At 43.8% G+C, this 25,665-nt stretch overlaps 1 protein-coding gene across 7 annotated transcripts in view; it reads right to left on the bottom strand.

Moving 5' to 3' along the window:
• LOC141095453 (ATP-dependent translocase ABCB1-like) overlaps window positions 1–25,665 on the bottom strand; it is a 724,951-nt gene that overhangs the window by 366,776 nt on the left and 332,510 nt on the right. For all 7 annotated transcript variants that reach the window (XR_012233391.1, XM_073581452.1, XM_073581451.1 and 4 more), the window contains exon 10: window positions 7,215–7,392. Coding sequence is in view for 6 of the 7 variants with exons in the window: in XM_073581452.1 (XP_073437553.1) it covers window positions 7,215–7,392 (178 nt within the window). In the remaining variant the exon portion in view is untranslated. The remainder of the gene's footprint in view (window positions 1–7,214; window positions 7,393–25,665) is intronic.

The raw sequence follows: 25,665 nt of genomic DNA, 5'->3' as shown, positions 1-25,665 counted from the left end.
AGTGCTGCTGGACACTCGTCCACCACCACCACTATGGCAAGCGCTGATCCTGTATGGAGCACCACCACCGCCACTGCACCACCTGCTTGGAGCAACACCATCACAGATCCTGCTTGGGCCACCGACACCACCAGTCAACATCATCAAAGGAGCACCGCCATCACTCCTCATCAAAAGAGCACAGCAAGCACTCCTCATCAAAGGAGCACCGCCAGCACTCCTCATCAAAGGAGCACTGCTAGCACTCTTCATCAAAGGCGCACCGCTAGCACTCCTCATCAAAGGAGCACCGCCAGCACTCCTCATCAAAGGAGCACCTCCACTACTCCTCATCAAAGGAGCACCACCACCACTCCTCATCCAAAGAGCACCACCACCAATTCTCCTCCTCGGAGTCCCACCAGAACTTCTCCTGCTCGGATCACCGACACGCAGCCTCCATCTAGGAGCACCGTCACGACTTTGTCTCCAAGGATCACCGTCACCGCTACTTCTTTGAGCACTGACACGAGTTTGTCTCCTCGTATCACCTCCACTGCCGCCACTTCTATGAGCACTGACACAACTTTGTCTCCTTCTAGGAGCACCGCCACTGCCACTTCTAGGAGCACCGCCACCGCCACCAAAGAGCAGCAGAGTGGTGACCCACATTCCATCTTTTACAGGTTAATGCCACGGTCCACCATCTCCAAGCGGTCGAGCAAAGTAAGGCGGTCACACGGTGGAAGTCAGGCCAGGCAGGATACTCCTGTGCCAAAGAAAAAAAAAAACAAAAACTTTGTTTGTCCATCCACCCTCTCCTCCTAATGTGTCTCAACCTGCCTCCATGTCCATTCCAGAGCTCCCTTCCCCCAGTACTTTCGTCGCCCCTTCTCCTAGAACCCCTTCCTCAACCTCCAGCGGTTCTTCGTCTCTCCACACCCCCAAAGTATCCCAATCTTCCTCCAAACGTCATTCCTAATAAAATCTTTGCTTTTTTTTTTTTTGTGGAAAAATAAATGTGCAATTCTGCTTTGAAAAAATTTGGATTGGTTACTGTGTCAATCGCCGACTACACACACTGCGCCGTACACACACTGCGCCATACACTTAGCGTTTTTGCCACCAGATATCTCCATTACTGAGACGTTTCTTGTGTCAGACTTGGAGATATGTGTTGTCAAAAAAAACAATCTATATGACTTGTATTTTCCACACCAGGTTCTACATTTTTCTAATATTGCACAGACTGGATCCAGCAGGGTTCACCAACTCCAGTCCTCAAGGTCCACCAACAGATCAAGTTGTAAGGAATTCCGTTTTTTTGGCTCATGTGAAGCAGTTATCAACGGAGCAATGGAATTACTTACAACATGATCTGTTGGTGGTCCTTAAGGACTGGAGTTGGGGAACCCTGCTGAATTCAGTCTGTGCAATATTACAAGAATGTAGAGACTGCTGCGGAAAATACAAGTCATATAGATTGGTTTTTTTACAACAAATTTGTCCAAGACTGACACAAGAAACATCAGTAATGGAGATATCTGGTGTCAAAAAAACAAATCTATGTGACTTGTGACTTGTATTTTCAGCACCAGTCTCTTCAGTCATATAATATTGCACAGACTGAATTGAGCAGGGTTCCCCAACTCCAGTCTTCAAGGCCAACAAACAAATCATGTTTTAAGTAATTCCATTACTCCGGTGATAACTGCTTCACCTGACCTCAAAAAAAAGGAAACCCTTAAAACATGATCTGTTGGTTGACATTTAGGACTAGATTTTGGAAACCCTGGCATAGAGGATGTTGTTGATTGCAAGGCATATCTATTGTTACCTTGCCTTTTTTATACCATCATCATTTAACTATTTTAGAGACAAGGCAAGGGACTGTAGATATACCTTGCAATTAACCACATACTCTATTACGTGTGTGTTGAAGAAACTGATGACATGATGGTGAAAATAAATGTTATATTTACTTCACAAATACCCTGGCCTTGTATCATCATCACTATCACACCTGGGCAGGTGAATACACATGAGTTTTAACCTGCAGTGTTGCGTAACTCTCCATATATTTGAAGCAAACTGTAGCGATGCTGCAGTTTAATGTGTATTCTCGTGCCCATGTGTGATAACTTTGTTAACTAGTGGTAACTTCAGCATAACACCAGGCCTGGGTATTGTAGAAGTTGTATAAACTTTATTATGTCACCAGTGTGCTTTCAAAATCAAGCCACAGTGGTGATCCTACAAATAATATTTATAGTCACTTGTTTTGGTGGCCCATGTGACACAAATATTATTTGTATTATCTCCACCATCGCTGTTAATTGAACACACTGTATAGATTATAAAGGTCATACAACTTGTGTGTGTATGTATAGTGACCTGGTCAGGAGTATTAGTAAATTCATGATGCACAAAACACAGCATCATAAATTCACTGATACACCTGGCTACTTGATAATAGTATTGGGAGTATAAAAACACAGAATGCACTCAGTACAGGTATCAAAACAGTGTTTTTATTAACATACCAACAAGAAAATTTTTTTACACCATTTGCTCTTGCCATTCCACTCGTCCTACATCTGAGTTGAAGTAAGCCGCAAATTGGTCCCTCATTTGGCCAACTTCAACGGATGACCTGAGAGGGTGCTGAGTAAATTCAGGCAATGGGTTCGGAGCAACATTATCAAGATCTAAGTTCTGGTACTCTCTAGCAATTACAAAATTATGTAGAACGACACAGGCTTTCACCACCTCATCCACTGTTTCCAGTTTCAGATTAATGGCTGTGCCAAGAATGCGCCATCTGGATACAAGAATACCGAAGGCACACTCTACAGTTCTTCTGGCCCTGGTCAGCCTGTAATTAAAAATTCTTTTGTTGTGGTCCAAGTCCTGGCTGGAGTGGGGCTTGAGCAGGTTTTGGCACATCTGGAATGCCTCATCACCAACCATTACAAAGGGCTGTGAGGGACTTTCGGTGTTGGGAAGAGGCCATGGCATGGGGAAATTGAACTGGTTGCCATACATCCTCCGGCCCATGTCTGAGTTCTTAAAAGCCTGGGAGTCATTCCCACGGCCAAATGCACCAATGTCCACTGCAATAAACATACAGTCTGCATCCGCAATGGCCATGAGTACAGTAGAAAAGTACTTTTTATAGTTGTAGTACTCAGATCCAGTTCTTTTGGCCTTGATAATCCGGATGTTTTTCCCATCAACCGCTCCCAAACAGTTGGGGAAATTGCAGACTGTCCAGAATATTTTGGCGATTTCCAACCACTTTTCTGCGGTTGGAAGGGGCATGTATTCTGGACAAAGAATGTTCCACAAAGCCCGGCAGGTGTCTGCTACAATTCCAGACAACTTGGAGATTCCAAAACGGTACTGGAAGTGCAGTGAAGAGAGGGTCTCTCTAGTAGCCAGGAATCTGTGACACAAAGAAACAGCAAAAATTAATATTTGTGTATATGGATTTTTAAAACACCTAAAATTCAATAAAAATAAAAAATAAAATCATAAAAATACATCTGCAGCCTTTTGTTCAATACATGCCATAAAAAAATGACCGCAGCCTTTTGTTAACTACACGGCAGAACTATAATTCTGCCAGATTTGGAAGAGTACATGTCACAACAAAGAAAGTTCTGCAGGCATTGGTTTTGCAAAACTACGTACCGTAATGTGACCAGGAGCAGTTCCTCAGGAGTAATCGCACGCCGGAGCTGTGAGTCCTGTCTCCGGATAACTTCTTGGACACAACCAAGCAAATCGTTAAAGGTTTCTTGGGACATCCGGGTATAATCTGTAAATTTCTCCGGGTTTGCCTGTGTAGGGGTGGCGAGGGAAGGCAAATCAGGACATGATGCTGGTGATGATGCTGATAGGCGGGAAAGGTGTGCTGATCCAACAGGAATGGGGGGTGACCCTTTTCTTGACGACGGCAGACACAAGACTGAGACAAGGGTTGTGTCCAACAGTTCAGATTTTATTGGTCACTTTTCGGATGACCACCGTACTTAATCACAGGACTTTTTCCACTGTACACTTTGTACACAGACCTTGGTACCTTCCCTTTCTTATGTGACTGACCGTGGCATCCTCTATGGCTCTTCTCGCTGTGGCTGCCCTAAGCACTCTCACCACAGCGTTTCACCATCTAGAGTACGCCGTCCAATTGATAACCACAGTCCGTATCTGTCTGCGGCCACTGTCCTTGTGGGTCACCCCCCGTGACCGTCTCCACCGTCAGTTACTCTCTGTAGGGGTATTTCACTTTCCTCCCTACAGCAGGTCCTCCTCTCTAGTGAGCTCTCTGGGCTGACTGGAACTTTCAGAAACTTCCCTGACCCCTTATACTCCCAGTCCAGGTAGCACCGCCCACTGTCACCTGACAAGCACCTTTGACCAATGAGAGTGACCTTGACCTCTGGCAGTTATGTAACACTCTCTTGACAGTTACATAACCACCCTTTGCAAGCTCCTCACTGCCCTCTAATGGTCACTCTCATTATGACACCCTTTTTCATTGATCTGAGTGTCCCTGTCAGGTCAACCTCCCCACACCTGTAGCTCACTGTAGAGGGTGTGGTACGCTCCACGGCTCTCCTGGAGTTCAATAATGGGATGTGTCCACAAATGCCGCCACTGCCGTCTTCGCTGCCTCTCTCTCTCCCTCTGTTCATGGCAAGCAACTGCATAAGCCTGAGCCATCCTCATGTCCAGATCCAAGTCAAAGTAAAAACTCTTCCAGCGCAGATCCATGTTTCACAAGGCAAATGCAAGCAAATGTGAAGAATTCAGCTGTAAACAGGGTCTACAGTCATGGCCAAAAGTATTGACACCTACCACACCAAACATAACAAAGAGGGTGGACAAAAGTATTGGCACTGTTCGAAAAATCATGTGATGCTTCTCTAATTTGTGTAATTAACAGCAACTATAACTTACCTGTGGCACCTAACAGGTGTTGGCAATAACTAAATCACACTTGCAGCCAGTTGACATGGATTAAAGTTGACTCAACCTCTGTCCTGTGTCCTTGTGTGTACCACATTGAGCATGGAGAAAAGAAAGAAGACCAAAGAACTGTCTGAGGACTTGAGAAACCAAATTGTGAGGAAGCATGAGCAATATCAAGGCTACAAGTCCATCTCCAAAGACCTGAATGTTCCTGTGTCTACCGTGCGCAGTGTCATCAAGAAGTTTAAAGCCCATGGCACTGTGGCTAACCTCTCTAGATGTGGCCGGAAAAGAAAAATTGACAAGAGATTTCAATGCAAGATTGTGCGGATGTTGGATAAAGAACCTCCACTAACATCTAAACAAGTTCAAGCTGCCCTGCAGTCCAAGGGTACAATGGTGTCAACCCGTACTATCCGTCGGCATCTGAATGAAAAGGGACTGTATGGTAGGAGACCCAGGAAGACTCCACTTCTTACCCCGAGACATAAAAAAGCCAGGCTGGAGTTTGCCAAAACTTACCTGAAAAAGCCTAAAACATTTTGGAAGAATGTTCTCTGGTCAGATGAGACAAAAGTAGAGCTTTTAGGGCAAAAGCATCAACATAGAGTTTACAGGAGAAAAAAGAGGCATTCAAAGAAAAGTACATGGTCCCTACAGTCAAACATGGCGGAGGTTCCCTGATGTTTTGGGGTTGCTTTGCTGTCTCTGGCACTGGACTGCTTGACCGTGTGCTTGGCATTATGAAGTCAGAAGACTACCAACAAATTTTGCAGCATAATATAGGGCCCAGTGTGAGAAAGCTGGGTCTACCTCAGAGGTCATGGGTCTTCCAGCAGGACAATAACCCAAAACACACTTCAAAAAGCACTAGAAAATGGTTTGAGAGAAAGCACTGGAGACTTCTAAGGTGGCCAGCAATGAGTCCAGACCTGAATCCCATAGAACACCTGTGGAGAGATCTAAAAATGGCAGTTTGGAGAAGGCACCCTTCAAATATCAGGGACCTGGAGTAGTTTGCCAAAGAAGAATTCCAGCAGAGCATTGTAAGAAACTCATTGATGGTTACCGGAAGCAGTTGGTCGCAGTTATTTTGGCTAAAGGTTGTGCAACCAAGTATTAGGCTGAGGGTGCCAATACTTTTGTCCGGCCCATTTTTGAAGTTTTGTGTGAAATGATCAATGTTTTGCTTTTTGCTTCATTCTCTTTTGTGTTTTTTCATTTAAGACAAATTAAATGAAGATAATAATACCAAAGAATTTGTGTTTGCAATCATTTTCAGGAAGAAACTGAATATTATCTGACAGAATTGCAGGGGTGTCAATACTTTTGGCCATGACTGTATATAAAGAATTTCCATAAGACACGCCCACTGCTGTCCCATTGGTGGAGTGTGTTGCAAGAATTTTTCAAGGATTTTTTCTCCTGTGAAGTGACACCATTGTGCATAAAAAATGCAAATGCATGGAAAACGCTTACAAACGTATAAAAACGCTGCAATTTTTTGACGGAATGCGCACAATAATGCTACACAAAATGCAGCGCTTACAAGCGTTTGCATGCGCTTTTGACATGCGTTTCATGTGCGCTCGATACGCTGCGCAAAAAGGCGCAAGTGTGAAACTAGCCTAAGGCAGACATGTGGGAAATGTTATTTATTAATGTTTTTGTGTGGTATGACTATCTGAATTAAACAGATAATCATTCAAAGTTTGAAAAATGCAATTTTTATACATTTTGTCAAGTGTCTGATATTTTTTATAAATAAATACAAAACATATCAACCTAAATTTACCATTATCATAAATTATATTGTGCCACGAAAAAACAATCTCAAAATCAATGGGATTTGTTGAAGCGTTCCAGAGTTATCACCACATAAAGTGATATTGGTCAGAATTTTAAAAATTGGCTCCGTCACTAAGGGGTTAATCTATCTATCTATCTATCTATCTATACTTTATCTTTCTATCGATCTTTGAATTCATAAGTGAAAACACTTTTTCAACAGGAAGAGGTTGATGGACATGTCTGGCAGTCTGTGAAGAATGCTGTACTAATACTGTAAGTTAAAAATTAGAACCTGTAATAATTATAAATTAGTAATAAAACAAAATTATGTCCCCAAAGCGTTTGTTGAAATAAATTGCCAACCCTTTTAAAGCTCCATCCTAACCATTAAAATGGCATTTGAATAGAATTGTGATAATAATGGCAGTAAAATATTAATAATAATCTACAAGAGCACACATACTTACAGTTAACACATTATGAACTTTGTAATTTTCAGGCTCCTCCACAGTCAGTTTTGATCCATACCAAAATGACAGAGCAAAGAATATAGAAATGATAAATTGTGAAAATCCAACTGCCATGTTCATACTGGTTTGCCTCTTTATTCCAAAACTTTTTGCAGTAATTAAATTGGCATTGTACCTATAAACAAAGTACACATTTAAATTGAACCACAGTAGATGGCTGAGTTTAAGATTGCTGGAGGTAAATTTAGAACATTAAACAACTTATTTAAAAAAAATGTGTTGTTTGTTTTCTCTTCATTAAAAATATGTAATACTGCTATGCCATTTTTGTAAAAATAGTAATAAATTAACAATTATCTAAAAAAGTGTCCATACATTTGTTGGCTAAACACATTGTTACTTGCTGAAGTTCATCAGGATTCCTTGGGACTAGAATTGAGCAAATCACCCAAAATTTGACTGGGCCAAATTCACTCACTTCAGGGAGAAAATTAAATTTGCATTGAATAAGCTCAATGTGAATGTAATCAACCAAGAAGGGGTTAAAACAATCTTATACTCACGTGTCTTCTGCTTTCCCCTTATCTGTCCTAAGACCAGTCCTTTTATGGCTCTACTACACTGGTCAACAGCATTTTTGGTGCCAAAGATATTTCATCGAATTTAGGGTATTTTTGGGGTGCTGATTCTGAATATGTCATCAGTTTTGCCAGATTGGCTCAAGTTTTTGAGATTTTTGGTATCTTATTTATAGCACTTGTTGGTAAATGCGACGCATCATCTCATTAATTTCTTTGGATTAGTACTTGAACTGAGCAGTTCTCAATATAGTTTTGTGTTAATTAGTGTTCTAAAAGTTTGTTCATAGCTTGATTTTTGCACTAACTTTATGTTGTTGTCTGTTTTCCAGTGAAAAGCATGAACTCATCAAGAAGAAGTTGTCTTAACGATCCAGACTCATTCTGTTACATTTGTGGTGAATACACACTGCCAAAACATAGAAGAAACATAACAGACTTCGTTAAAAAAGTGTATTTTGCCTATTTTGGGGTTATGCTTGGGGACCAAGACAAGTTTTGGGCACCACACATAGTGTGCAAAGCATGTATCGAATTATTACGAAAATGGAGCAAAGGACAAAGAAAAAGCTTCAAATTTGGTGTTCCAATGGTGTGGAGAGAGCCAAAAAATCATCATGATGACTGTTATTTATGGTAAACACAGGTACAGGCACATCTTCACAATGAGGGACAGGCCTTCTTGCAGATTCCATGTTACTCCCATTTTCGTTTCTTATGCTTATTGAATCCTTGCACTTGCACTGCACAGAAATAACAGTCATCATGATGATTTTTTGGCTCTCTCCACACCATTGGAACACCAAATTTGAAGCTTTTTCTTTGTCCTTTGCTCCATTTTCGTAATAATTCGATACATGCTTTGCACACTATGTGTGGTGCCCAAAACTTGTCTTGGTCCCCAAGCATAACCCCAAAATAGGCAAAATACACTTTTTTTACGAAGTGTGTTATGTTTCTTCTATGTTTTGGCAGTGTATATTCACCACAAATGTAACAGAATGAGTCTGGATCGTTAAGACAACTTCTTCATGATGAGTTCATGCTTTTCACTGGAAAACAGACAACAACATAAAGTTAGTGCAAAAATCAAGCTATGAACAAACTTTTAGAACACTAATTAACACAAAACTATATTGAGAACTGCTCAGTTCAAGTACTAATCCAAAGAAATTAATGAGATGATGCGTCGCATTTACCAACAAGTGCTATAAATAAGATACCAAAAATCTCAAAAACTTGAGCCAATCTGGCAAAACTGATGACATATTCAGAATCAGCACCCCAAAAATACCCCAAATTCATTAAAATATTTTGGACACCAGAAAAAAAATTTTTTTTCGTTGACCTGTGCTATCGTCTGTCTTCTACCCCACCTTTTTCGAATTTCCTTCCGGTTGGGTTTTCCATTCATTATGCCCCACATCACTACCAGGAGCACAATGCACATCATTACATGTGTTGCACCCCTTATGGTAGCTTAAGGCCTAGTGAATATAAAACCTATCCAGAAGAAAGTTAGAAGTAAGATGACATAACACAAAAGAAAGAAGATCCGATTGGAGGACAGTTATGGAGAGGAGGGAGGAGAATGAGTAGAACATTTTTATTTCTGTTAAACCTTTCCTTGGCCCCCTGTAATACAGCAAAATGGCAACCAGCAAAAGCAAACCACAAAAAAATACTTCTGATTAATTTGAATTTATTTGTAAATTTTGAGAGACATTCAATCTGTCTCAAATCAATTCATTCAACTCTACTTGGTACCTATCACATAATTTCCCCTTATGGGCCTGTCACACTAAGCGATATCTCTAGCAATATCGCTATAACTTGTGACATAGCGATATTGCTAGCGATATCGCTGTGTGTGATACTTACCTCCGACCGCTCCCCCGCTGGTTATCGCTGATCGCGCGAGATCAGGCTGGACCATTTCTCGTCGTCAGCTTCCTGCGGCGCTTCCTGTGGAGAGACGAGCGACGAGCGTGGAGTCGGGCGGGAGGACGCAGGATCGCCTAGTGTGACAGGAAAGTAGCGACCCCCGACCCCTGCGATGTCGCTGGTGATATCTGCCTGTGTGGCAGCTCACTAGCGACCACTTAGCGATGCACCAGCGATCCTGACAGCGTCATATCGCTGGTCGGGATCGCTGGTGCATCGCTAAGTGTGACAGTACCTTTAGAGACTCATGCTTAATATTCAGGAAAACACAGTATAGGGTAGCACGATGGTTCGGTGGGTAGCACTGCAGCCTTGCGTCGCTGGGGTCCTGGGTTCAAATCCAAGGAGTTTGTGTGGGTTTTCTCCAGTTTCCTCCCACACTTAAATAAAACAAAAAATTAAGGCTTTTAAGTGGTAAAAAAAGGTTTCAGAAATTTGTGAATTTAAAAAAAGACCCATAATAACTTGTCAATGCAGCTTTATGAAGACTTGTTTTTTGCATAGTGAGCAGACATTTAGATTGGTAAAGGCAATGCAAAGTTAGTAGTAGATCCAGCGCTTCCATAAAATATAAAACTTTTATTTGTATCCAGTTAAAATCGTGTGATAAAAAATGTCAGTCAGAGAAAAAAGTAACTGTATTTTTCATTCTTTGTTCTACATAGTGTAATATCTTACTACTGCAGTATTCAGAGAAACTGATGGTTTCCTCAGAAACTTCGTATCAAGATGTTAGCCATGGGGACCTTAACCCTCGGAGCTATTTTCGTTTTTCGCTCCCCTTCTTTCCAGAGCCATAACTTTTTAATTTTTCCATCAATATGGCCATGTGAGGGCTTCTTTTTTAGTCGAGTTGTACTTTTGAACAACATGATTGATTTTACCAATCCCACACTTGTTTTTTTTGCTTTTTTGCTAGGTTTACTAAATGCTAAAACTGACCTGCCATTATGATTTTCCAGGTCATTACGAGTTCATAGACACCAAACATGTCTAGGTTCTTTTTTATCCAAGTGGTCAAAGTTTTTATTGTGCTTCAGTACTTTAAGTCTAGAAAGACTTTGTTTTAAAAAAACATTCATGCTCTCAGGGTCTGGGTGGTACAACCCATATATTGTAGACCACAGACACAGGTTAACACGTAAATCACGTGATCGGAATTGCATGTTGATAGACACCCAAGAATAATAGGCTCAGTAAGTTCTGTACTGGTATGACTGAAAGAATGTGAGGTTGCAGGTAAAGAGGGAATGAAAGATGGATGAACTGGTGGAGGGGGCAGGGAAACAACAACCTTCCCTATTCTCCCCATAGTTCATCCATCTTTCATTACCTGATACAGATCAATCACCCCAATTTGAGTTAAAATATTCACAATTGATAAACAAACCTTACAAAGAAAAAGTACTAAACAAAAAATAAAAATGTTTTTTGACCAACTCTGCTCCCACTACAGCAATATTTTATCATCTTCCAAAAATTCACATTGTGGAAATAGCCTTTCAAAAAATGTTTAATTTAACACAATCAGATTTCCTCAATAAACAAAATAAGAAGGTAGAATAAAGTAAGGAGGATGAAAACCTTTGGAGGCACAATTTTATCACAGCATACAACCGGAGTAATCTATATATCCGTAAGGATATAATGGTACTTATTGAGAAAGGACTCTATATCAAAAACAATTTTACCAAAAGAACCACGAATCACCTTCACAAGGGGTAAAACGGGAAAAAGCAAGATAAAGAAAAAAAAAGCAAAAAATCAGTGCTGATCTATCAATTTATAAAGGGGAGGGGGAGTCTCTAAATACTTTTTAAAAAATGCTGCTACTGTAGAATTATAAATCATGGAGCTAAAGAAATTAAGTCTAATAGTACAGGAGAAAAACATAGGATCTCACAAAACTTAACATGCTATTCCGATCACGTGATTTACGTGTTACCCTGTGTCTGTGGTCTACAATATGTGGGTCGTATCACCCAGACCCTGAGATCACTCATAAATGGCCACAGGCATAATGTAAAAAAAAAGTTTTAAAACAAAGTCTTTCTAGACATAAAGTGCTGAAGCACAATAAAAACTTTGATTTGGTCAAAGTCACAAGACTGGAACAAATCAATATTGAATCACTAAGGGTGTGTGCACACGCTGCGGGTCCGCAGCGGATTTGGCCTCTGCGGATCCGCAGCAGTTTCTGCTGCTGTGTACAGTACCATTATTCCCTATGGGAAATGGAAACTGCTGTGCAGACGCTGCGGAATTGTCAATTCATGCCAATGTCATGTCAATTCTTTCTGCGGATTCCGCAGCGGTTTTCTATCTCCACCATTGTGGACATGATGAAACCGCAGGGGCAAACCGCAGGATAATCCGCAGATGGATTTATCTGCGGATTTTACAAAATCCGCGCAGATGAATCAGCAGCAGATTCCGCAGCGTGTGCATGTACCCTAAATAGAAAAAAGACCCTGAATGCCAAAAAATTATTTTGGATATTTAGGGTATGTTCACACTGGGCTGCTTTTTTATGCTAATATTCAGCTGCTTTTTCCAGCACCAGCAAAACCTATAAGATTTGAGAAATCTCATGCACACACATTGTTTTTTTTTGTGTCATCAGGATTTATTGCTTTGCTGCTTTTTTTGGACATAGAGCATGTCACTTCTTTCAGTGCTTTTGCAGCGTTTTTCACCCATTGGCTTGAATGGCTGTTGAAAAAATGCAGCAAAAATGCAAGTATCATTATTTGTAGCGTTTTTTCTGCAGAAAAGTCATGGACATTAGCATGAACAAAGATACACGAAAAACACACAAATAACGTACCAAAAAACCTGCAACAAAACCGCAACAAATCCGCAACAAAAATGCACCTAATCCTGCATTTTTGCCGCAGCTTCTTTCCTGCCAAGAAATCAGGTTTTGCTGAAGAAAAAAAGCAGCAAAAATGCCCAGTGTGAATTTACCCTTAAACTGAAAAGTTTGTTTCCGGATGGTCTGAAGGACAAACTGGAACAAGTTTGATCATCAACATAACACATACGTTTTGTTATGGATCTCTGTATTTTCCTTGTACGTGCATGTTTGTTATGAATATATATATATATATATGTGTATATGTGTATGTGTGTAGGTATACATATATGTGCATGTATATGAGTACTTCTCATGTATGGTCCTAGTTGTATACACTTCACTGGTCAGTTACAAACAAAAATAACATATAAAAAAATACATAGTAAATAATAGGATAAAACAATAATCTTTTCAATATAGGACTAATATGTACATATTACATATAGATGTGTCTTTTCTCCCATTTTTTGTTCTCTTTTCTATCGAGAGAAAGGAGGAAAAAAATATTTTTTCTTAATTCATTAATCTGATTTTTGTTTTGAACTCTTTTTTTCTAAAAGATTTTTTCCCTCAGGTTTTTTTCCTCCTCCCTCTTTTTTTGAAGGATAGATGGTCATTTATTGGGATACATTTTCAGTCTTCATATGGGAATTCAATTAGATTGACATGTTTCTTATAAATAGGTTCATTATTATCAATATTTTGGTTTTTTTTGCTTGTTTTTTATATACATTTTACATATCATGGTTTTTATATTTTTTATATATATTTAAAAGAACAATGTAGGATGATTCACTGCTCCTCTTCCTCTTTTGTGTCCCCTCCTTCTTTCACACTGAGAAAGGGCTACATAAGAAGGATCAAATTCATTTTTTTCATACACCTGAAGAAGGCTGCAAACAGCCGAAACACGTTGAGTATATCGTTTTTATCATTTTGAATAAAATTTCTTTTACTTACAAGCAACCCAAAATTTATGCACCTTGATTTCTCATGGTGGCAAAGACAGCACCATTCCCTGGTCCTCCTGTCTTGCATCTACTTTGTGGGATACTCTTGTCAGGGTCCTAGCCCTCCTCACCAGGTCGGCAAAAGTCTCTTGCAAATACATACATACTTCAAGCGGGAGTTGTACCGCAGCAATGGGGTATGAAGATGGTTTGATACGACCCTTTGCCAAACTTTCTGCAATATAGTCCTTCATGATCTGTCTCTCAGGACCAGAGATATTATATCATCTGCTCTTTGGCAGCTTGGCCCCAGGGGCAAGATTAACAAAGCAGTCAAAAGGATGATGGTGAGGAAGATCTTGGCACCCCTGCTCCAGGAATCCACAAAATTAGACAGGCATTTAGGCAGAGACTAGGTATCCACCCTCTGGGTGCCCAAGCAGTGACCTTGACTCACTGTCATCTACCGTAGGGTTGTGCAGAGTCAGCCAAGGAAGTCCAAGAACCACTAGAGAGGGCAGACCCTCTAGCATATAGCAGTCAATACCTTCTGAGTGCATGGCCCCTAACTGTAAATAAATCCCCTGGATGGCTTGAGTAATTGTCTCAGGCATGCACCCAGGCTCCTTAGTTTTCCAGCGGTTGTTTACAGTGAGATAGGGAAGGACACAAGTCCACGAAATGGCCCTTTCTACCACAGTAAAAACACACTCCCCTTTTGCACTGAACAACAGACTACATTCCAAAATGAATTGCATGGGTTCCTCAGATGACTCAGACCAGATTTCCCTTGGTCTCAGACCTCCGACACATTGGGGTGTCTCTTTATGTCTCTGGCAAAGACCCAGATACCCAGAGCCATGGCCGCCTCAAGGGAAGCTGGAGTCTCATACAGGGCTTCGTTATCCTTCGCACTTACTGATCGCCCTTCACAGAACTGGCTACGGAGTGCGGGATCATTCCACTAAAGGCCCTTTTACATTTAGCGATGCACCAGCGATCCCGACCACGATACGACCCGGTCAGGATCGCTGGTGCATCGCTAAATGATCGCTAGTGAGCTGCCGCACAGGCAGATCTCACAGCGATGCAGCAGCGATACAGCAGTCGTTACTTACCTTTCAGACGCGGTGAAGAAGACGTCCTCCCGCCCGCGTCCACACATCGCTCGTCGGCGCCACAGGAAGCCCAGCAGGAAGCGCCCGACGAGAAATGGAGCCGGTCGGTCTCGCGCGATCAGCGATGGACAGCGGGAGAACCGGTTGGAGGTAAGTATCACATGTAGCGATATCGCTAGCGATATCGTTATAACGTCACAAAATCGGTGACGTTATAGCGATATTGCTAGCGATATTGCTATGTGTAAAACCCCCTTTAGAGTCAGTGGACCACCTCTGAAACTCAGAGCAATACTCCTTCGCCGGGTGCTCTCCCTGCTGAAGTTGACGTAGTGTGGTCTCAGCAAGGGAGATGTTGTCGGGTTGTCATATATAGAGATGAGCGAATATTTCAATGTTTGGTTAGGATTACGATCGCCGAATTTGCAATATTTGCAGATTTATTAGTCGAGTATTCCCCAGATATAACCAAAATCCATTCAAGTCAATGGGAGGCAAAAACAGACACATGCACAACACTTTAAAATGGGCCCAAAAGTGTCAAAACACATCAAATGAGGGGCAGACAGCAGAAAAGTGGCCTCAATTCTCACACAGTACAGATTGTAGCATGGCACTGCAGCAATCAGCCATGCATGAGGTATCTGGGTCTGGGCCAGCATTTACAGCTTTGAATTGAACATCAAAGTAAGCTGAAGTGGGTGAGTGGTCAGTGTAGGCCTACTGTGCTGGGAGCCCTGATACCACATGCTACAACTCAACCTGCTTTCATGCTCAGCCATATTCAGGTGGCACAATTATCAGTTTTGTACACTACTACAGTGGGTATGGAAAGTATTCAGACCCCTTTAAAATTTTCACTCTTTGTTTCATTGCAGCCATTTGGTAAATTCAAAAAAGTTAATTTTTTTTCTCATTAATGTACACTCGGCACCCCATCTTGACTGACAAAAAAAAAACAGAAATGTAGAAATTTTTGCAAATTTAATAAAAAAGAAAACTGAGATATCACATGGTCATAAGTATTCAGACCCTTTGCTCAGACACTCATATTTAACATGCTGTCAATTTCCTTGTGATCCTCCTTGAGATGGTTCTACTCCTTCATTGGACTCCAGCTATCTTTAATTAAACTGATAGGACTTGATTTGTAAAGGCACACACCTGTCTATATAAGACCTCACAGCTCACAGTGCATGTGTGCATGTCAGACCAAATAAGAATCATGAAGTCAAAGGAACTGGCCAAGGAGCTCAGAGACAGGATTAAGGCAAGGCACACATCTGGCCAAGGTTACAAAAGAATTTCTGCTGTACTCAAGGAGGCAGCCCATACAGTTGTTACTTTGTTAGTATGCCCATCAAGTGCTAATAGGTGCCCTGAAGAGTAACTTACTGACAAAATGTGTCGGGATGCACAGGGGCATAATAGGGCTTCTATTTTGAGGGTCAGATGTGGACTGTAGTGTTGAGCAATACCATCCGATACCCTAAAATATCGGATCGGATGGTATCGGCCCAATACGAAAAAAGTATCGGGTATCGCCGATTCCGATACTGGAAGTCCCATTCAAGTCTATGGGACTTCCGGTATCGGAATAAGAAAAACCCTTTTCTGTCCTTGTACAGCCTCTCGGGGGGGTGTACGGACCTTCCGGAGGTCTGTGACGACTGCCCGGGGGTCTGTGCGGACTGCCGGGGGTCTGTACCGGCCTGCCAGGGGGCTGTGCCACCTGCCGGTGGTCTGTACCGACTGTCCGGGGGTCTGTGCAGGCTGCGGGGGTCTGTACCGACTGTCCGGGGTCTGTGCAGGCTGTGGAGGTCTGTGCAGGATCGTCCGATGGGACTACAAGTCCCATCGGGCGATGCCTGCTACCATGACGGTGATTGACACATTAGCCAATGATGGGACAGTAGTAGTCCCATCATCCGGCTAATGTGTTGAATGTACAAAAAAAAAATACATACTACATACATGCTACATACATACTACATACATGCTACATACATGCAGCATACATACTACATACATACTACATATATACTACATTCATACAACATACATACAACATACATACATACTACATGCTACATACATGCAACATACATACTACATACATGCTACATACATACTACATGCATGCAACATACATACATACTACATATATACCACATGCATGCAACATGCATACTACATATATACTACATGCAACATGCATACTACATATATACTAAATGCATGCAACATGCATATATACAACATATATACTACATGCAACATACATACTACATATATACTACATGCATGTAACATACATATACACAACATATATACAACATGCAACGTACATACTACATATATACTACATGCATGCAACATACATACTACATATATACTACATATATGCCACATGCATGCAACATACATATATACCACATATATACTACATGCATGCAACATACATATATACTACATGCAACATGCATACTACATATATACTACATTCATGCAACATACATACTACATATATACCACATGCATGCAACATGCATACTACATATATACCACATATATACTACATGCATGCAACATACATATATACTACATATATACTACATGCATGCAACATGCATACTACATATATACAACATATATACTACATGCATACTACATATTTACCACATGCATGCAACATACATACATACTACATATATACCACATGCATGCAACATGCATACTACATATATACCACATATATACTACATGCATGCAACATACATACTACATATATACTACAGTCATGGCCAAAAGTTTAGAGAATGGCACAAATATTAATTTTTACAAAGTCTACTGCTTCATTTTTTCTAATGGCAATTTGCATATACTCCAGAATGTTATAAAGAGTGATCAGCTTAACAGCAATTACTTGCAAAGTCCATATTTGCCTAGAAAATTAACTTTATCCCCCAAAACACATTTCAACATCATTGCAGCCCTGCCTTAAAAGGACCAGCTAACATCGTTTCAGTGATTGCTCCATTAACACAGGTGTGGGTGTTGATGAGGACAGGGCTGGAGATCAATCTGTCATGATTAAGTAAGAATGACACCACTGGACACTTTAAAAGGAGGCTGGTGCTTGGCATCATTGTTTCTCTTCTGTTAACCATGGTTATCTCTAAAGAAACACGTGCAGTCATCATTGCACTGCACAAAAATGGCCTAACAGGGAAGAGTATCGCAGCTAGAAAGATTGCACCTCAGTCAACAATCTATCGCATCATCAAGAACTTCAAGGAGAGAGGTTCCCTTGTTCCCAAAAAGGCTCCAGGGCGCCCAAGAAAGACCAGCAAGCGCCAGGACCATCTCTTAAAAGTGTTTCAGCTGCGGGATCGGGCTACCAGCAGTGCAGAGCTTGCTCAGGAATGGCAGCAGGCAGGTGTGAGTGCATCTGCATGCACTGTGAGGCGGAGACTCTTGGAGCAAGGCCTGGTCTCAAGGAGGGCAGCAAAGAAGCCACTTCTCTCCAGAAAAAACATCATGGACAGACAGATATTCTGCAAGAGGTACAGGGAGTGGACTGCTGAGGACTGGGGTAAAGTCATTTTCTCTGATGAATCCCCTTTTCGATTGTTTGGGACATCTGGAAAACGGCTTATTCGGAGAAGGCCAGGTGAGCGCTACCACCAGTCTTGTCTCATGCCAACTGTCAAGCATCCTGAAACCATTCATGTGTGGGGTTGCTTCGCAGCCAAGGGAATGGGCTCTCTCTCAGTCTTGCCTAAAAACACAGCCATGAATAAAGAATGGTACCAGAATGTCCTCCAAGAGCAACTTCTCCCAACCGTCCAAGAGCAGTTTGGCGATCAACAATGCCTTTTTCAACATGATGGAGCACCTTGCCATAAAGCAAAGGTGATGACTAGAGTTGAGCGACTTTTGGTTTTTTAGGGTCGAGTTTCGTTTCGTGAAACCCGACTTTTCCAAAAGTCGGGTCGAGCAAGATCGTCCGATTATAGGGAAAAGTCGGGGTCGTCCCGAAACACGAAACCCAATGTAAGTCAATGGGGAATAAAAGTCGGCAGTGAGAGGAGGACAGGAAACACACCTACAGTGCCCATTTGAATGCCAAAAGCATCATTTCTTCTTACTTAAGCTTGTCAACCTTAATTAACTTCATAATACAAGTTACGCACTGAAAAATGGGGATTATTTGGCTAAAGTTGTGGAGGGGGAGGGCTGGCTCCAGGTTTTCATGTGCCCTGAGCAAAAGAGCGCCCCTTTAACACATACCACAACTCATCATGCTCCGATACGGCAGAGAAGTAGCGGTATAGTACAATGAAAAATACCTCACTTTTTACATCTCATGACGAGGCCCATCTATTTCTCCATACAGAATCATTGGTCCCATATAATGTTTGAAACAGTATATGATGAGCTCCACATAATGCTACAGTATATGTTGGTCCCCATGGATGAAGCTCCACTGTCTTATGGGCCCAAATAATGCTCCAAACATAATGGGCCCCATTTCTAATGCTCTAGTGTATAATGGGCCCTGTAAATGCTGTTCCAGTGTCTGATGTCCACCTTTGGAATGTTCCAGTGTATGGTGGGCCCCATCTATCATTCTCCAGAGTATAGTGCTCCCCAAAAATTGCTGTCCCAACATTGAAAACAATCAAATAAGTCTCCTCGCTAGGGAATCCCTGTACTAGTCTAGACTCCTCGTCGTCCCCATCTTCCATCTCACTGCACAGTATTTCAACTTTGCAAGTGCTGTGATCCTGGGCAAGCAGGGGGGCCCACTCGTTGGCGATGGCACTGGCACAGGGCCCCTGATAGTATGGTGGTGTGCCTGATGGCGGGTGGGCCGAACCTGCACTTTCATCTGCAGCTTCCTCTTTGTCACCGTGTAAGATGGAACTGTATATGGGAAGGGTAACCTGAGTTTCATCAGGGTCAGATTCAGGCCGTGTAGCGTGCGAGGGGAATGTAGTGGTCTGGGTCAATGTACCAGCAGATTCATCGAGCAGTGGCTGGGCATCAGTGCACTTGTGTCGCCCCCAGGAGTACGGTCGCCACAGTGGCATTACCTTCTTCCTAGGGAGTGTGATGTCATGCTTGGGAGCAACGAAGGATCTCTCTAGCAGGTTAACTAATTGGGCGGCGTTATTCCCACGAGTCATGACCCTCCAAACAGCGTTCATGAAGGCAAAGTGTTTGTTTTACGTGGGCAGTATGGTTGCAAAGCTGAACCTTAAAGGAATGTCCAGAAGGGCACCACCAGGAGTGGAGCCTACGGTTAAATTCGACTCCACCTGGGAAACCTCAACCATGCCAGCTACAGAACAGATGCACACATTGCAAGCTTAATTCCGTTAACGAACGAGACTCCGTCATGCCCCGCGGTCCGAGTCCGGCTTACTGGAGGGACATGTGAGGCTCTGGCACATGAGATTGGCCAATAACTGGTGTGTCATGCCCTTACATGTCCGTGGCTGCATGTGCGCTACACTGAAAAGGCCAGCGTTTGTCGCTTACAGGTGCAGATAACCCGCTGAACAACGTTAGTGATGGGGATCACTGATTACAATTATTACCCGCGAACAATGATTTCCCAGTAAGTGCAGGTCAACCGCAGTTCCGGAATTAGGCCTAACCGTCATTCCTGAAAAAATGAAAAACTTACGTGTGCAAACCACAGGTGCTGTAGCTTGCTTAACAGCTCGCCAGCCGTTCTCACGCCCAGTATGGATTACACGTGATTGCACAAAGGTGAGAAAGGGTACCGTATCCCCAGATAACATGTATGGATAGCGTACACATTCAAAATATATGTCTATACATCAGGAGGCAGGCTCAGACGGTGTTAGGCCCAGTATGGATTGCACGTGATTGCACAAAGGTTAGAAAGGGTACCGTTTCCCCGGATAACATGTATGGATAGCGTACACATTCAAAATATATGTCTATACATCAGGAGGCAGGCTCAGACGGTGTCAGGCACAGTATGGATTTGACGGCCCAGATTACACAGCGGAGGAGCAGGGAGAGGTAAAGATTGCAAATGCTGGGGCCCTGCCCAAGCAAGGGGGGCCCACTCGTGGGCGTTGGTACTGGCACTGGGCCCCTCATAGTACAGCGGTGTGTCTGACGGCGGGTGTGCACCACCACCGTCAGAGACACTTGATTGCACTATGAGGGACCCTGTGCCAGTGCCCGCGCCCAAGAGTCGGCCTACCCACCTGTCCAGGGCAACGGCACTCGCACGGTGTCGTGTGCTAGGTGGTGACCCCGGCCATGGGGGGGGAGGCAGCACAGTTAGGGAGTTTTAGAAAGTGGCATATGTTGATGTTGGATATTCAGCTGATGCAAAAGGCGAAATAGGTGAAGTCCCAGGAAGAGGTGGACCAAAGCAAGCCATTTTTCTGTCACCCTATGTGTCATCAGGGGAAGGTGGGACAAAATCCTTGGAAACCCATGCATGGTTCATTTTAATGAAGGTTAGATCATCCACATTTTGGGTTGACAGACGGGTCCTTTTTTCTGTCAGGATTGATCCAGCTGCACTCAAGACTCTTTCCGATAGCACATTTGCAGCTGGGCAAGCGAGCTCCTGTAAGGCATATTGGGCCAATTCAGGCCAGGTGTCCAGTTTAGCGGCCCAATAGTCAAAGGGGAATGACCTGTGTGGGAGAACATCGATATGGGAGGAAAAGTAGTTTGTAACCATAGTTGACAACTGCTGTCTCCTGTCACTTTCCATCGATGCAGTATTACCAGTTGTGTGAGCGGTATTTGAAAAATCAGTCCACAACATTGTCATGAAACCCCTGTCTCCAACGCCACTTCTGTTGTGTGCACCACGAACACCTCTGCCAAGCTGCCCCCGGCCCGTACGGCTCGTGTGAGAACCATCACCGCTGTTGTGTGCTGGGAATGCCTCAAGCAACCGATTTACCAGAGTTGCTTGTTTATTAGCCAATATTAGGTCAAGGTTCTCCTGTGGCATGATGTTTTGTAATTTGCCTTTATAGCGTGGATCCAGGATGCTGGCCAACCAGTAGTCGTCATCATTCATCATTTTGGCAATGCGGGGGTCCCTTTTAAGGATCTGCAAGGCATAATCTGACATGTGGGCCAATGTTCCCGGTGTCAATGATGCACTGCGAGTGCTGGGTGGAGGAGCACTTTCTGGCAAATCCACATCCCTCCAGTCACGCACAAACCCTGTACCAGACCTTGCCACGCCAACATTTTCACTTGCCCCACGAGATGCATCCTCCTCCCCTAAGTAATCATCCCCATCATCATCCTCCTCCTCCTCTTCTTCCTCCACCTCGTCCAGGAGAGGTCCCTGAGCAGACAATGGCTGAATGTCATCAAGGATTCCCTCCTCCTCTTCCTCCTCATCAACATTGGCTGCAGACGCCTGCTCCTTAAGGTGCGTCAAAGTTTGCATGAGCAGACGCATAAGTGGGATGCTCATGCTTAGGATGGCGTCGTCTGCGCTTACCAGCCGTGTGCATTCCTCAAAACACTGAAGGACTTTACAGAGGTCTTTCAGCTTCGACCACTGCACACCTGTCAACTCCATGTCTGCTCTCAAAGTGCCTGGCCGTGTATCCTCCCACAAATGCATTATGGCCTGCCTCTGCTCGCACAGCCGCTCCACCATGTGCAGGGTGGAGTTCCACCTTGTTGCAATGTCGATAATGAGGCGGTGGTTGGGAAGGTGGAGCAATCGCTGCAGCTTCTGCATACGAACGGAGTGTACAGGCGACCGGCGGATGTGCGCGCACAGTCTTCGCACCTTCTGGAGCAGGGCTGTTAACTCCGGATAATTTTTGAGGAAGCACTGCACCACCAGGTTCAAGGTGTGAGCCAAGCAAGGTATGTGGCTGAGTTTTGAAAGGGCTATGGCTGCCACAAAATTACGGCCGTTATCACTAACTACCTTGCCTGCCTCAAGATGTACACTGTCCAGCCATGACTCAGTTTGTCGCTTCAAGTACTCGGCCAGCACCTCGGCGGTGTGTCTGTCGCCCAAACACATCATCTGCAACACAGCCTGCTGACGCTTTCCACTAGCTGCTCGATAGGGGGACACCTCGTGTGCAACAGTGGCAGCTGCAGATGGAGTGCTCGTACGACTGCGCTCTGTGGGCGAGCTTTCGCTTCTGGAGGAGGAGGAGGGTCGAACGCCTACAGCCAACTGTTTCCTATACCGTGGGCTAGGCAGCACTGTCCCACCACCGCTGTCCCCTGTGGACCCTGCATCCACCACATTAACCCAGTGCGCAGTGATGGACACGTAACAACCTTGGCCATGCCGACTGGACCATGCATCAGTTGTGAGGTGCACCTTTCCGCTCACTGACTACTTGAGTGCATGGACAATGCGGTCTTTCACATGATGGTGGAGGGCTGGGATGGCTTTGCGAGAGAAGAAGTGGTGACTGGGTAGGTCATAGCGTGGTACTGCATAGGCCATGAGTTCGCGGAAAGCTGTGCTTTCCACCAACCGAAAGGGCATCATCTCAAATGAGATTAGTTTGGCAATGTGGGCGTTCAAACCCAGTGTACGCGGATGAGAGACTGAGTACTTTCTTGACCTACTCATAGTGTCTGGGAGGGTGAGCTGGACTTGAGAGCTGCATATGGTGGAAGTAGCGGTGGACAGGGCGGACTGAGAGAGGGTTGATGATGGTGATGGAGTTGGTGTTCTTTCTGATGGCCTAGAATCAGTCTTTCGTTGATATAACAGTGGGATTCCCTGACTGCTGTGGCCTTGCAACGACACCTCAACATTTGCTGCTGTGCTAACCGGTGGGCTTACAGTGGGGGAAACAATGTAGCGTTGCTGACTACCTTCGTTGTGATCAGTTGCACATGTGGCACTTGAGGTTTGGTGTTGTGTCCACGCTTGCAAGTGCATGCTGGTTAAATGTCTAAGCATGCAACTGGTATTCAAATTTTTCAGATTTTTCCCTCGGCTAAAGGTCTTTGCGCATGTCTTACAGATAACCTTGGCCTGATCATGAGGATTTTGTTCAAAAAAGTGCCACACTGCACTCTTCCTACTTTGGCAGACATTTTGCGGCCTAGCACGCTGTGATCTTTTGACCCTCTGGACAAGCTGTCCAGCAACTCTTTTGATGTTTGGAACCTGTCTTTGGAGTGCTCCGGGCCTGCCAGGTAACAGCTGTTGCGATGTCGATGTCTGCTGTGGATGCTCCTCATCTGAGCTATTGGAAGCAGCACCCTCTTCCCCCAATGGATGCCAATCTGGGTCAACAACTGGGTCATTCATCACCTCCTCTTCTATGTCATGTGCACCTTCCTCTGTGTCACCGTGTATGGTGGTATAGTGTGCGGGAAGGGGCACCTGAGTCTCATCAGGGTCAGAATCTGGCTCTGTACACTGCGAGGACAATGTAGTGCCCTGAGTGAATGTACCAGCAGAATCATCCATCAGCGGCTGTGCATCAGTGCACTCCATGTCAGATTCATCTTGGCCTGGGTAATTCACCATTTGACTTGATAATCCAGGCATGGTATGTGAAAACAGCTCCATGGAGTAATCAGTAGTATGGCCTGCGTCATCCTTCAATCTTGGTTGGGGTGAAGGACACAAGGAAAGGTGTGGTTCATGAACATGAGCCTCCAATGACCACTCAGTGCTTTTACTTTTTACAACTGAAGAAGAGGAGGCGATAGAGCTGGAGGCTGAGTCAGCAATGTAAGACAAAACTTTTTCCTGATGCTCTGGCTTTAAAAGCGGTTTGCCAACTCCTAGAAAACTAAGCGTTCGAGGCCTTATGTAGCCAGACGATGACGCAGGCTCAACACCTCCTGCATTCGGTCCTATTTTGCTCTTGCCACTACCATCAGATCCACCACCAACACCATCATTACCAGCTGCCAACCCCCGCCCAATTCCACGGCCTCTTCCACCAGCCTTCCTCATTTTTGGTAGAAATGTAGACAAAATCCAACAAACTATATAGTAATGTAAAACAAGGTACAAGGTGTCTATAGGACAGGGGAGATTTTGAATTTCTGCAGACACTTGTGGACACTGGACACTTTTGGATTGTGTGAGGCCCACTGATATCTGAGCGCTATGTCACAGGCTCGATGGCACAGCTGTGACCAAAGTGACTAGAGGATAAGGGAGATTTTGAATCTCTGCACACACTTTTGGACACTGGACACTTTTGGATTGTGTGAGGCCCAATGAATATCTGAGCGCTATGTGACAGGCTCGATGGCACAGCTGCTGTGACCAAAGTGACTAGAGGATAAGGGAGATTTTGAATCTCTGCACACACTTTTGGACACTGGACACTTTTGGATTGTGTGAGGCCCACTGATATCTGAGCGCTATGTGACAGGCTCGATGGCACAGCTGTGACCAAAGTGACTAGAGGATAAGGGAGATTTTGAATCTCTGCACACACTTTTAGACACTGGACACTTTTGGATTGTGTGAGGCCCAATGAATATCTGAGCGCTATGTGACAGGCTCGATGGCACAGCTGCTGTGGCCAAAGTGACTAGAGGATAAGGGAGATTTTGAATCTCTGCACACACTTTTAGACACTGGACACTTTTGGATTGTGTGAGGCCCAATGAATATCTGAGCGCTATGTGACAGGCTCGATGGCACAGCTGTGACCAAAGTGACTAGAGGATAAGGGAGATTTTGAATCTCGGCACACACTTTTGGACACTGGACACTTTTGGATTGTGTGAGGCCCAATGAATATCTGAGCGCTATGTGACAGGCTCGATAGCACAGCTGTGACCAAAGTGACTAGAGGATTAGGCAGATTTTGAATCTCTGCACACACTTTTGGACACTGGACGTTTTGGATTGTGTGAGGCCCACTGATATCTGAGCGCTATGTGACAGGCTCGATGGCACAGCTGTGACCAAAGTGACTAGAGGATAAGGGAGATTTTGAATCTCTGCACACACTTTTAGACACT

This window comes from Dendrobates tinctorius, unplaced genomic scaffold (assembly GCF_039654945.1).
Source record: "Dendrobates tinctorius isolate UK_male_01 unplaced genomic scaffold, ASM3965494v1 ptg000070l, whole genome shotgun sequence".
In the NCBI taxonomy this organism is placed as follows: Eukaryota; Metazoa; Chordata; class Amphibia; order Anura; family Dendrobatidae; genus Dendrobates; species Dendrobates tinctorius.
The sequence above is the reverse complement of the archived record's forward strand: the minus strand, read 5'-3'. Positions and strand labels throughout refer to the sequence as shown.